A 14,460-nucleotide genomic window follows, 5' to 3' on the forward strand; every position below is an offset into this window, starting at 1 on the left:
GAGTCAATAATTTGAATTTTCCTATGTGATACACATTCTGGATTTTCCCTACAATTTTAAAATATATTTTAAAACTCAAAAATGGCAAAAGATTTCCTTTTAAATTCAGTAATTACTTGGAATTTATATATTAGGATCTTAAAACATTACCTTATATATGTTTAAAAAAAAACAGTATGAAAAACACAGTTGGCAAGGGCAATGAAACATAACTATTTTGAATCCCATTTATTCACTTCATTTCAGAAAACTGATTTTAAAAATTTGCTGACACATTTAAAAGGAGGCCTCAGTAAAAGACATCCAGATTAGAAATGAAGATGCAAAACTCTCTTTATTCACAGATGGCCTAATCTCATATATGTAGGAAATCCCAAGAAATCTACTGAAAAACTATTAGAACTAATAAATTAGTTCATCAAGTTAGCAGGGAACAAGATAAACATGCAAAGACCAATTGCATTTCTACATACTTAGCAACAAACAAAAAAATGACATTTTTCAGAGAAACAGAAAAAACAATCCTAAAATTCATATGGCACCACAAAAAGATTCCAAGTAGCCAAAGCAATCTTGAGCAAAAAGAACAAAGCTGGAGGCATCAGACTACCTGATTTCAAAATCTATTACAAAGCAATAGTAATCAAAATAGCATGGGCCAGGCACAGTGGCTCATGCCTATAATCCCACCACTTTGGGAGGCCAAAGCAGGTGGATCACTTGAGCTCAGGAGTTTGAGAACAGCCTGAGAAACATGGTGAAAACCCATCTCTATAAAAAAAATACAAAAAAATAAAAAATAAAAAAGTTAGCAGCCATGATGGCATGCACCTGTACTCCCAGTTACTCAGGAGGCTGAGGTGGGAGGATGGCTTGAGCCCAGGAAGCAGAGGTTTCAGTGAGCTGAGATCATGCCACTGCACTCCAGTCTAGGTGACAGGGCCAGACCCTGTCTCAAAAACAAACAAACAAACAAACAAAAAACAGTATGGTACCAGCACAAAAACAGGTATTTCAACCAATGGAAGAGAATATCACATAATGGCATCAGTTCACAGAACAAATCACATCTTGTGGGACAGTACTCTAGTTCCACATAATATTTACGCCTAGCAGGAACCCCATCTGAGTCTTAAAGATGTCATTCTACCATTCTCTCAGGTCTGATGTAGACTGATAAGGTTCATGGAAAGATTAGTAAACTCTGTGGGCATAAGCCCATTGCCACAATTTGCAGAAAAATTAGTTTCTTGATCAGATGCAATACTACCTATAATAACCTGATGGTAAATAAGGCATTAAGTAAGTTCAAGGATGGCGATGGTGAAGCACTACAGACAATGAAGATAAATCCACATCCACAATAAGTGAGAACAAAAGCTGTCTCTTCCATAAAGGAAAGGGTCCAATGTAATCAACCTACCACCACCCGAATGTCTGGATGTTCCCTCAGGGAATGGTGCCTTATTAAGGACTCACCATTGGTCTCTCTTACTGGAGAGCAAGGCACTCAGCAGAGGCCTGAGCCAGGTGAGCTGTAGAGAAGAAGCCCATGGTATTTAGCCCATACATAATATCTCTATTCTTTCCATCATAGGGATATGTTTTGGTTGTGTTCCCACCCAAAATCTCATCTTGAATTGTAACCCTATAATCCCCACATGTCAAGGGTGGGACTAAGGGTAGAGGTAACCAGATCATGGGGGCAGTTTTCTCCAGGCTGTTCTCATAATAGTGAGTCTCACAAGATCTGACGGTTTTATAAGCATCTGGCATTTCCCCTGCTTGCATTTCTCCTTTCTGCCATCCTGTGAAGAAGGTGCTTTTCTTCCCCTTCACCTTTTAGCCATAATTGTTAAGTTTCCTGAGGCCTCTCCAGTCATGCCTCCTGTACAGCCTGCAGAATTGTGACTCAGTTAAGCCTCTTTCCTTCATAAATTACTCAGTCTCAGGTATTTCCTTATAGCAATGTCAGAACTGACTAACACACTTAGTTGTTGCGTGCATAAACCCACGGAATAAGAACTCCAGTACACAGGGAAAGAGACTGATAGCTATAAGATAAGAGATCATTTTGTCCACCTGATCATCGAGAGCCTTTACAGTGAATGGCCTTTGGTAAGTATTATATATTAGTGAGGGTTATTCAGAGAAACATAAACAATAGGATGTGTGTGTGTGAGTGTATACACACACATATATGCACATATATACATATATACATACATATATATACACACACACATATATATAGAGAGAGGAGATTTATTTTAAGGAACTTGCTCATGAAATTAAGAATGCTGGCAAGTCCAAAATCTGCAGGGTGGGCTGGTTGGCTAAAGACCCAAGGAAGAGCTGATATTGCAGTTCAAGTCTGAAGGTTGTTTACTGGTGGAATTCCTGCTTGCTCAGAGGAGGTCAGTCTTTGTTTCTATTAAGGCCTTCAAATAATTGGATGAACCCCAGCGACCTATGGAGGGTTATCTGCTTTACTTAAAGTACATCAACTTAAATGTTAATCTCATCCAAAAATATACCCTGAGGGAAATATTAAAATTAATGTCTGACCAAATATGTAGGTACTACTGCCCAGCCAAGTTGACATGTAAAATTAAGCATCATAGTAGGCATTCACCTGGCAAACAAATATTCACCACTCTGGGAAGGTTAGCCATAAACCTACTAACAAAAACTCCTTGTCCAATTAAAAACTCTAATTTTAAAATATTTTTCCTTCTAAATCCCAAAGCATCCAAGGAAGTTCTTAGCTATTGACCATAAATCAATATAGATCCTTTCAGCTGGCCATGTCTCTTTCTTGACCAACTGATTCACAGCTTGATCTGCTTACTGGAAGGATTTACTTTATTACCTTTCAAAGGATACCCTTGAGTGATCCTACAATGCTGTAGCTACCCATTTTCAGGAAGTACTGGCATATTGGGCAGAATTATCTATAAACCAGGGCCACTGATTTTTCTCTTTAAGTCAACTGGTCATAGAGAATTCCCCAAGAAGCTGTAACTATGGATTAAGGAAGAGGTATTGGTGTATTAGGAATAAACGTCATGGAAGTCTGAGCTTATGTTCTGTGCTTTTAGGAGCAACTCAAAACTAATATTGTAAGTAATTCTTCTCCTTGATGATCGAGAACTACTGCACATGACAAATTTATGAACTGGAGGATCAAAGGGCCCCAAGTTCATTATGGGCAGGTAACATGGTAACCTAGTGCCCATGGCCAAGTATTCAGATTCTACCAAAGTGCAACAACAATTTAGCTGCTTTTACAGAAAGGAAAATAATTATCTGAGGAAAGCTGCCTGGTTTTGTCTCAAAACTCCAAGTATTTACACTGTAATTATCTTGTAGCGGTCTTCCAGAGACTCCACAGGGCATTCTATCTGCAAAAGACATTTTCTTTTGGCAGTCAGATGGAAAAATGGCAGAGTAATTTGCACAAGTAGAAATTGCTTCACATGTTTCTCTTGCTCTGGGTTGCATACACAGCCTTACAGTACTATTTTGAAGCAATAGTACTCAGAAGTCATGAATTTGCCTTCAGAATCCAAAGAGCCCTTTATGTAGAGAATTTCAAATATATCAGTTATCCCTCAACTCAGAGGAAATATCTCAACATGTCCTAGACCACTGGATCCCTAATATACTTCAATGATATGACAGATCTCTGAATTTTTGTGCAATTTTTCTCATCTCTCATCTGCGGGCACTATTATGAAGGCATCTAGGATATTTGTTACTTCTTGCTCCGTGGAGCTACTCATCATTATCTCATCAATGTAATGGATGACCTTGTTAACTTATGGGACCAGATTAGATTATAACAGAGAATGAAAGACTTGACATAGCCCAGAACTAAGACAACAGAAGTGTACTGTGATGCCTGCCAGATGTAAATATATGTCTTCTTGTGAATTTTGCTAAGAGTTATGGAGGGAAGACAACTCTCCAGATCAATTGCTCTGTGCCAAATATCACAAGTTAGGTTGACTTATTAAAAGAAGAGACCACATCTGGAACAGCTGTGGCAACTACAGTAACCACCTGATTACGTTGAGAATAATCCATCATTTTCCAGGATCTACTTACCCTGTGTAAAACCTATATAATTAAGTTGAACAGCAATGTGATGGAAATCACCATTCCTGCATCTATTAAGTACTTGATAGTAGCACTGATTTCTGCAACTCATCTATGAATGTAGTATATTGCTTTCGGTTCACTGTTTTGCCAGAAATGAGGCAATTCCTGGAGATTCCATTTGATCCTTCCTACAATGATGATCCTCTTTCCAAAGATCAAGGAATTGATGAAGTGATTCTGCCAGCTGCTGAATATGTTTACTCAATGCATTCAGAAAATGGGTGTGGTTCAGCTAACTACCATTATTAGATGAACCCAGTCCAAAATCCTTTTATCATCTAAATTCCATAAGCCCCTAACTCTGGCTATAGGATCAGCATAGCATTTCACTCTCCAGGAATTAATGTTGAAATAAATTTCCCAGCACTGTGATAAAGGAGGATACTTCTTGAGGATAAAGTTAGGGATGGGTGATAAAATTGAATATGATCACCCCATTTCAACATCTTATCATGATAAGCTTCTGGATTCCTTCCTCTACAGTACACAAGGAAGTTTCACAGTTCTACTTCATCTGATGCCTATACTTTAGACAACTCATGAGGCAAACTGTTAGAGCCACTGCCAGTTGCTCAAGCTAATACACTGACTCCAGAATATCTGGTAGGTACATCTTCCTTTCTCCCTGGTCTAACACCCTTAAGTCTATTCAGATATATATCCCGCAGGTTTCTACCAATATGAATTGGTAAATTATTCTGGTATTCAGACTTAATACTTATTCCTCTAAGATCTGCAGGATTTAAGTTTAATTATGGATCTCAAAGAAATGAGGGACAGCGGAGTTGGATTTAGAAGTGATTTATTCCCCTATAAATCAAGAATCTCAAGTGAGGTCATTACAGGGCTTTCAGGCAATCAACACAAGGAGAAATGACGATTTCCCAGCAGGAAGAATCAGCAGGATTTGGGAAATACAAGGCAATATTTATTTAAATCTATCCAAATAATCTCATTTCGATTATCAGGATCCTTTATTTCCCATTTCATATTTTTTTCTTTTTATTTATTTATTATTATTATTATTATTATTATTATACTTTAAGTTCTAGGGTACATGTGCATAACGTGCAGGTTTGTTACATATGTATATCTGTGCCATGTTGGTGTGCTGCACCCATCAACTCGTCAGCACCCATCAACTCGTCATTTACATCAGGTATAACTCCCAATGCAATCCCTCCCCTCCCCCTTGATAGGCCCCGGTGTGTGATGTTCCCCTTCCCGAGTCCAAGTGATCTCATTGTTCAGTTCCCACCTATGAGTGAGAACATGCGGTGTTTGGTTTTCTGTTCTTGTGATAGTTTGCTAAGAATGATGGTTTCCAGCTGCATCCATGTCCCTACAAAGGACACAAACTCATCCTTTTTTATGGCTGCATAGTATTCCATGGTGTATATGTGCCACATTTTCTTAATCCAGTCTGTCACTGATGGACATTTGGGTTGATTCCAAGTCTTTGCTATTGTGAATAGTGCCGCAATAAACATACATGTGCATGTGTCTTTATAGCAGCATGATTTATAATCCTTTGGGTATATACCCAGTAATGGCATGGCTGGGTCATATGGTACATCTAGTTCTAGATCCTTGAGGAATCGCCATACTGTTTTCCATAATGGTTGAACTAGTTTACAGTCCCACCAACAGTGTAAAAGTGTTCCTATTTCTCCACATCCTCTCCAGCACCTGTTGTTTCCTGACTTTTTAATGATCGCCATTCTAACTGGTGTGAGATGGTATCTCATTGTGGTTTTGATTTGCATTTCTCTGATGGCCAGTGATGATGAGCATTTTTTCATGTGTCTGTTGGCTGTAGGAATGTCTTCTTTTGAGAAATGTCTGTTCATATCCTTTGCCCACTTTTTGATGGGGTTGTTTGTTTTTTTCTTGTAAATTTGTTTGAGTTCTTTGTAGGTTCTGGATATTAGCCCTTTGTCAGATGAGTAGATTGCAAAAATTTTCTCCCATTCTGTAGGTTGCCTGTTCACTCTGATGGTAGTTTCTTTTGCTGTGCAGAAGCTCTTTAGTTTAATTAGCTCCCATTTGACAATTTTGGCTTTTGTTGCCATTGCTTTTGGTGTTTTAGACATGAAGTCTTTGCCCATGCCTATGTCCTGAATGGTACTACCTAGGTTTTCTTCTAGGGTCTTTATGGTATTCGGTCTAACATTTAAGTCTCTAATCCATCTTGAATTAATTTTCGTATAAGGAGTAAGGAAAGGATCCAGTTTCAGCTTTCTACTTATGGCTAGCCAATTTTCCCAGCACCATTTATTAAATTGGGAATCCTTTCCCCATTTCTTGTTTCTCTCAGGTTTGTCAAAGATCAGATGGCTGTAGATGTGTGGTATTATCTCTGAGGACTCTGTTCTGTTCCATTGGTCTATATCTCTGTTTTGGTACCAGTACCATGCTGTTTTGGTTACTGTAGCCTTGTAGTATAGTTTGAAGTCAGGTAGCGTGATGCCTCCAGCTTTGTTCTTTTGACTTAGGATTGTCTTGGCAATGCGGGCTCTTTTTTGGTTCCATATGAACTTTAAAGCAGTTTTTTCCAATTCTGTGAAGAAACTCATTGGTAGCTTGATGGGGATGGCATTGAATCTATAAATAACTTTGGGCAGTATGGCCATTTTCACGATATTGATTCTTCCTATCCATGAGCATGGTATGTTCTTCCATTTGTTTGTGTCCTCTTTTATTTCACTGAGCAGTGGTTCCCATTTCATATCTTAATTCTAACATAAGAGGTCTACTGAAGCCACAAACTTATTTGCATTGTATTTCAAGCAACTTCAGGATCAGACATTGGGTTTTATTTTCAGAAGTTATGATCCTATTACAATAAAAAATAAGGGTTTCTTGGCCGGGCGCGGTGGCTCACGCCTATAATCCCAGCATTTTGGGAGGCCAAGGTGGGAGGATCACGAGGTCAGGAGATCAAGACCATCCTGGCTAACACGGTGAAACCCCATCTCCACTAAAAATACAAAAAATTAGCCAGGCGTGGTGGCAGGGCACCTGTAGTCCCAGCTACTCAAGAGGCTGAGGCAGGAGAATGGTGTGAATCCGGGAGGAGGAGCTTGCAGTGAGCCGAGATTGCGCCCGTACACTCCAGCCTGGGTGACAGAGCGAGACTCCATCTCAAAATAATAATAATAATAATAATAAAAAAATAATAAAATAAGGGTTTCTTTTAGGTCAGAGATGCTATCTGGTTCTCCAACCATTAATTACAGCCCTAAACTTGTCGTTTATTTTCTATTAGTTCTCCAGTGCAGTGAGAATAGGACAGCACATCCCATGGTCCTTGTAGTCTTAGTTTTCATCATAATTTTCCATTGCAATAGCTGCTTGGTTCCCCAAAGCTACTTGGTTTCCTTTCTTCTACAGATACTTGACTCCATAACACTATGTATGAGAACTCGCAACACTGCTAGTAAGAACTCAGAAGGAAGTGTGCAGCATGAGAGAGAAAACATATATTGTCTTAGAGAATACTATACCTAAGTCATCGAGAACAGACTGGAGATAGAAAAATGGTCATTAAGGGCATTGCCAATGAATGCTCAGAAGGAAATGAGGAACATGTCACTGGAAACTAGAGGCCAGGGAATCCCTGTTATATAGTAACAGAAAATTTGTCTGAATTAGGTGTTGCAGTTATGTGGAATACAAAACTTACAAATGATAAACTTAAGACATTTAGTTGAGGAAATTTCCAAGCAAAGTGTTGAAGGTGTAGTCTGGTTTCTTACTGTTTATAGTAAATATGAGAGGAAAAAGAAAGATTGGTGGAGAACTGGTAAGCAAAGAGGAATAAGGACGTGATAATTCAGGAAATTCTCAGCCTATGCAGACTACAAAAGAGACTAAAATTAAGAGAGTTGCTGTCAGTTAAGTGTGTTCTGCATAGAAAGCCAAGGTTGCAGAGCTGGATCGATTTTCACTAGTTCCTTGGAAAGATCAAAAGGTCAGGGTCAAAAATAAATTTGAAGATGTTATGCTGCTGTCTTTAAAGAATGGGCTGGCTGGGCACAGTGGCTCACGCCTGTAAAACTAACACTTTGAGAGGCTGAGGTAGGCGGATTGCCTGAACTCAGGAGTTCCAGACCAACCTGGGGAACATGGTGAAACCCCATCTCTACTAAAATACAAAAAATTAGCCAGGCATGGCAGTGTGCGCCTGTAGTCCTAGCTGCTTGGGAGACTGAGGCAGGAGAATTGCTTGAACCCGCCTAGGAGGCAGAGGTTGCAGTGAGCTGAGATCGAGCCACTATACTCCGGACTGGGCCACTGAGCGAGTCACCGTTTCCAAAAGAAAGAAAGAAAGAAAGAAAGAAAGAAAGAAAGAAAGGGCCATGAGCCAAGAAGTGTAAGTGGCTTCTAGAAGCTGGAGGAGGCGAGGAAACAAATTCTCCTCTAGAGCATATAGGAGAAAAATAGTTCTGCTGACACCTTGATTTTACTCCAGTGAAGCCTTTTTTTGGACTTCTGACCTCCAGAACTGTCAGAATAAATTTGTGTTGTTTTCAGAGGCTAAATTTCTGGTAGCTTATTACAGCAGCAATAGCAAACTAATACAGACTTTTGGCACCTAGAAGTGAGGTACTGATGTGACAAACACCTAAAAATGTGGGAATGTCTTTGGAATTGGACAATGGAGAGGCTGAATTTTGAAGAGCATGACAGAAACCAGTAAAAAACCACCAATCAACATATTCAAAAAGTTCACTAAACATCAGGCAGGATTAATACAAAAAAAAATTACATGAGTACACCATAGTTAAAATGTTAAAAACCAATAGGAAAGAGAAAAAGGAACATATTATATTTATATATTATATTTCTCAATATGACCTAAGTCTTGACTTGTCAACAAAAACTGTGAAAGTCACAAGATTATGGAATAATACCTTCAAACATGCTAAAATATAAGTATTCTAAGACAAAATTACATCTAAAACAAAAAAGTTGAAGAAAATTATCTCTAATAAAAGCACAGGACTGCTGGAAGGAATGAAGGGCACTAGAAAGAATAAATACAGATGGCAGACAAAAATGAACCAGTGACATAAAGCAAATCCATTAAACAAATAATACATACTTTAGACTCAACTACCCAAATGTAAAAAGTAATATCAGTGGCTGAGTCTACGACATTTACACTTGTTAGCAGGGTAATATTATTTCTTAAGTATTGGTAACTGAGCAAATTGTCTTGATATATATCAGTGCAGCGGCATGTTCATGGCTCACTGCAGCCTCGAACTCCTGGGCTCAAAAGATCCTCCCACCTCAGCCTTCTGATTAGCTAGGACAGGTGTGTGTCACCACATCCAGCTAAATTTTTAAAAATTATTTTTGTAGAGATGGGGTTTTGCTTTGTTGCCTAGGCTGGTTTCAAACTCCTGGCCTCAAGTGATCCTCTTGCCTAAGCCTGTAAAAGTGCTGAGATTATAGGCATGAGTCACCATGCCTGGCCCTTTTAATAAGCTAGAATAAGATAACTATAAATGTTATGATTCATTGTATTTATATAAACTATTATATTTATGATAAGGAATAGCATTAACTTTTTTGGAAGCAAAATTTGTTTATAAAAGTTTTTGATGTCATCATTAAAATACTTTGCGAGGCTTTTAAACATGTTTTCTTTGGTTTTCGAATGTTATATATTTTAAATGTATGTGATGCACTTGAGACCAAAAAAACAAGAATTTTTTTTTAAAAAACAAAGGACTAATTATCATAATATTCAGGATAGTGGCTATCTCAGTGAGGAAAACCAAAGAATGGGGCAAAGAAGGAAATATGATAGATCCAGCAGTACTGAATATTAATCTACCTCATAAGATGGATATCAGGTTTAAAAATTTTCATGTCATTATTATGCATCAAAACTTACACAGTAGAATTTGGGGATAAGTGGTTTAAAAAACTTACATAGTCCTTCATATGTACTAAAAGGTTACTTAACGAAAAATTGAAAAGGACAGAGGTAATGAAATGGGAAAGTTTGATTTACTATTCCTGATCAAATAATTAACAGAGATTTGTAGAAGGAAGTACCTGTTTCATTTCCTGTTCCACAACCATTGTGGATCTGCTGTAAGCCAGGAACTGGCCGTGTTGTCAGATACCAAACTGCATGTAGGACATCTGTGGCATGTATACGATTGTGATCTAAAGTCACCAAAATGTTTTTGTTAGGTTTAACATACAACATTTAAAAACTACAATAATTTCCTAATCATACTATATCCTCATAAAAAGGATGTGACAGAATAATTCCCCACAATTGAATTGTATTTCATCTAAAGTCTCTTGATGTGTTAAAAAAAAATTCTGTTTTAAAAACTTCCCCGTATACTATGAAAACATAGTAAAGGTGCCAAAGAAAAGGCAGGATAACCAAGGAGTATTGAAAGGCATTGGAAAATGTTCTTAAGGTTGCCATTTTGTGGCTTTCAAAAATATCATGTAGTGTCTGGATTACAGAGACTCATGTTTGCACACGAAACAGTTTTGTACACAGAACAGTTACAAATTCTGGTTACTTACATTTTTGTCCCCAACAAAAAGGTCAGATATACTATGTCTCAGGCTTGCTATAGGAATTAAATGCTAAATATGTGAAAGCATCCAGCACAGTGTCTGACACATCATATATGATCAATAAAACATTAATTTACTGAAATTCAACTATGTGAAAAGGCAATGTGGCATAGTGTAAAGAGTATAGGCTTTAGAAGTCAGATAGACCTGAAACTGAAACAGTACTTTGGTATCTAGTTTTATAATCTTGGGAAAGATCCTTCTGAGTTTACTTCTCACCTATAAAAGTATATAATACAACTTTGCCAAAAAAGATTGAATAAGATAACCTATGTGAATCTAATGATTGCAGTTAACATCAATATCCAATGAAAATTTAACACTTCAACAAATACTTAATGTATATGTATGCATTAGTAGATAATATAATATTGTTTTGCCTATAGAAATGACATGGCGTCCACTGGGAACTTAATTATTATTAATAAATCACCACCTTTTACTGACCATTTACTAAAAATTCTGATATGTGCTTTACATGAATTATATCATTACTACCTATGGAGTAGGTACTATTGTTATTCTCATTCACAAATTTTTGAAGTTTAGAAAAGTTAGGTCCAGAGACTATTTTCTTAACTAATATATCCTAATTGAAACTGACAGTGAAGACTCCTTACCACCTCTTTCTTTTCGTTCCATTTCCTTTGAAGTCCATCTTAAAGCATCCCTATATTCCATTTATAAAATTCAACCACTTTTTTGAATGCACAATTTATAAGTCGAAATTATAGTATATGTAACTCACCTTAAATTATTAAACAGTATTAGTGAGTTATGCCAATTGAAGAATAATTCACTATTTATAGAACTAATTTCTCAAAAATGTGTCCACATGAACGGAAACTAGACAATATATAGACAGTCCTACCTTTTTCTAATACAGAACTCAAATTATATTCAAACACAATATGCAATAGCCATTAAATTATTCCATAAGTTGGAACACAGTTAAAAACTGAAATTAGATTATCAATTTTAAACATTTTTAAGTGAATGATTTTCTGAAACTCTTCACTAACTTTTAAAAAGATAAAGTACTCAGGCAATTAATTTTAAAAATAGAAAGATGTATACTATATAACAACAAGGTAAAAAAGCAGATTATAAATATGTATCAATATTATGACCACCTTTACAAAAAATAAATTTATGTAAGAACTCTTGGAGAATATATACCAAAATGTTAACAAAAAACAGACAAAATGTTAACAGTAGTCAGTTAAATCTAGGTAGTACAATACAAATTTTCTTTTTAAATCTCCATTTAAAAATTTTTCAGGCCAGGCACGGCAGCTGACGCCTATAATCCCAGCACTTTGGGAGGCCGAGGCAGGTGGATCACCAGAGATCAGGAGGTCAAGACCAGCCTGGCCAACATGGTGAAACCCCATCTCTACTAAAAATACAAACAATTAGCTGGGCATGGTGGTGGGTGCCTATAATCCTAGCTACCTGTGAGGGCTGAGACAGAAGAATCACTTGAACCCGGGAGGCAGAAGTTGCAGTGGGCCAAGATCGCACCATTGCACTCCAGCCTGGGCGACAAGATCAAGACTCTGTCTCAAGAAAAAAAAAAAAATTTTTTTCAAACATGCAGTTTTAAAAGTGTTTAAGGGACCATCTGAAGAGAAAGACGATAAAGAGTTTCAAAACCCATATTATTTGAACTTAAATAATAAGATATGTTAATACTTACAAGGAATGTCTCGATAGCCATTTTCTAATGCACGAAAATAGTTCATAAATTGTTGAGTGGGAATTTTAAATATTTCCAATAAACCAGTGTCTTGAAATAAGGTATACATAACCTAAATGTCAATTAAAATAAAGTTTACTTTAAAAATCAGAATTTCTATTTGTAGCTGAGTATAATGTTTCTGTGATTTGTATTTTGGAATGTTAACCATGTATTAATATATGTCTTTAAGTTAATAATTTATTTAAAACTTGCCTACAATTAATTCTTTCCAAAAAATCAGAATGGAAGATATCACCCTAAAGCCCCTGAAAATTAAAGAAGGCTTACCATACATATCATGTCCCAATTTTTAAATTTTTCCATTCTTTTCCTTAGCTTTTCGTTCCTAATTTACTGAAGGTCATGTGAATTCTATTCTAATCTAGTCCTGGGTATTAAAAAAAAGTCAAAACAATACTATGTTTATCACATTTTTATCCCTAAGGACTTCAATGAGATGAACTTATATATCTTTCACAAAATTTATCCTTATGTTTTTGCATTTCATAAATAAGATATTAAAGTAATTAACGAGAGTAATATTTTGGGGCGGTTAATCTGATGCTGTTATGTGGAACCATCAGGTATAACCCTGAGTCTCGGTGGTAAAATCAAAGTATTTTCCCATAGTTCTAGCATGAAATGAACCATCTGACCTTGAGTAAAGTATAGGGAGGGTAGGTGGAAAAAATTAAGCTTAAATTTCAGTGGTTAGAACTAGACGATTTTTCATGTCCTTTTCAACCTCAACATTCAAGAAAATGTAAATCTTTATTATTTATTTAGCATAAATTAAATCCCATTAATATGGTCAAATAAACTACTTGTCATATATATAATAGTATGATCTACATCTTATATGTAATTGTTTTATGTATATATTTATTTTTTTCTGAAAAATAACTTAATGAACAATGTCAGTTGAACTAGTGCCTAAACCATTATATAATATTAGATTTTGCTTTTTATAAAGATTTAAGAAAATTTAATTTACAGTTACAAAGTAGATATTTGAAAGCAAACCTGACTGAGAATCCTTCCTGATTTCTCTCCCATCTTTTCTACAAGTTCAAAAATTGGAAAATTCCAGTTGCTCATCTTCTCTATTAATGAGTCATACTCTTCTACTAAAATCAGATCCAGTGATACTTCCTGTTCAATCTGTACATACAGAAAAACAACTTTATTGTATCTTTTATAAATACTGTGAAATATACACTAAAATGAGAACACTTAGGATTAAACATTAAAAAAAGTCTGTACTATTTTCTATAATGGTTATTCTTAAATATAGTCTTATCTGCCCTTCTAATTTCTCTTTCTAGAATGTTATCTTCAGACAAACACATAACTCCTGGGTGTAAGACTTATTAATCTTCTTATATTATTTTTATGAATAAAAGTATTATATTTCCAAATTACTATATAAATCCAAAGTCTATTATTTTCATTTTAGTAGTTACAGGTATCAAAGGGTAAGAGGAAAAAAAAAAAACATATCCTTATGTTGGCATTTATTACCAGGATAATTTTTCAAAAGAAATAGGTGTTTCTTTTTCCTAAAAGCCTAAATTTTGAAATTTAAGAACAAAACTATATTGCCATTACAAATACATTATTTTCATTGTTTTTAGTAACATGCACATATTCTCTATACCTTCACATATGCAAAAGAAAATATCAGAATAGAAAATAATGTACTTTATATAAAACTAAATAAAATATCTTCATTTAAAACTGAATGCAGTTTGTTGCTTTAGGATGATAGAATTAGAACAAGTTACTGTATTATTTGTAACCCAAGCAATATTTCAGTCATAGTCACTTATCAGTAAAACAATTTAAAAATACTATTACATTAAAAATCTTGTTCTGGGCAAAAGTAATGAAACCAGTACTAACAGTATTATATTTCACCTTAACATAATCATATTGAA

General features: G+C 35.8%; 1 protein-coding gene across 2 annotated transcripts in view; it reads right to left on the minus strand.

Moving 5' to 3' along the window:
• Positions 1-14,460, minus strand: part of LOC105486928 (phosphodiesterase 3B) — a 206,540-nt gene that overhangs the window by 22,049 nt on the left and 170,031 nt on the right. For both annotated transcript variants that reach the window (XM_071075053.1, XM_011750068.3), the window contains 3 exons: positions 13,547-13,684; positions 12,482-12,593; positions 10,237-10,350 (listed from right to left, as the gene is read on the minus strand). In XM_071075053.1, coding sequence (XP_070931154.1) covers positions 10,237-10,350; positions 12,482-12,593; positions 13,547-13,684 — 364 coding nt within the window. The remainder of the gene's footprint in view (positions 1-10,236; positions 10,351-12,481; positions 12,594-13,546; positions 13,685-14,460) is intronic.

This window comes from Macaca nemestrina, chromosome 12, assembly GCF_043159975.1.
Source record: "Macaca nemestrina isolate mMacNem1 chromosome 12, mMacNem.hap1, whole genome shotgun sequence".
NCBI lineage: Eukaryota > Metazoa > Chordata > Mammalia > Primates > Cercopithecidae > Macaca > Macaca nemestrina.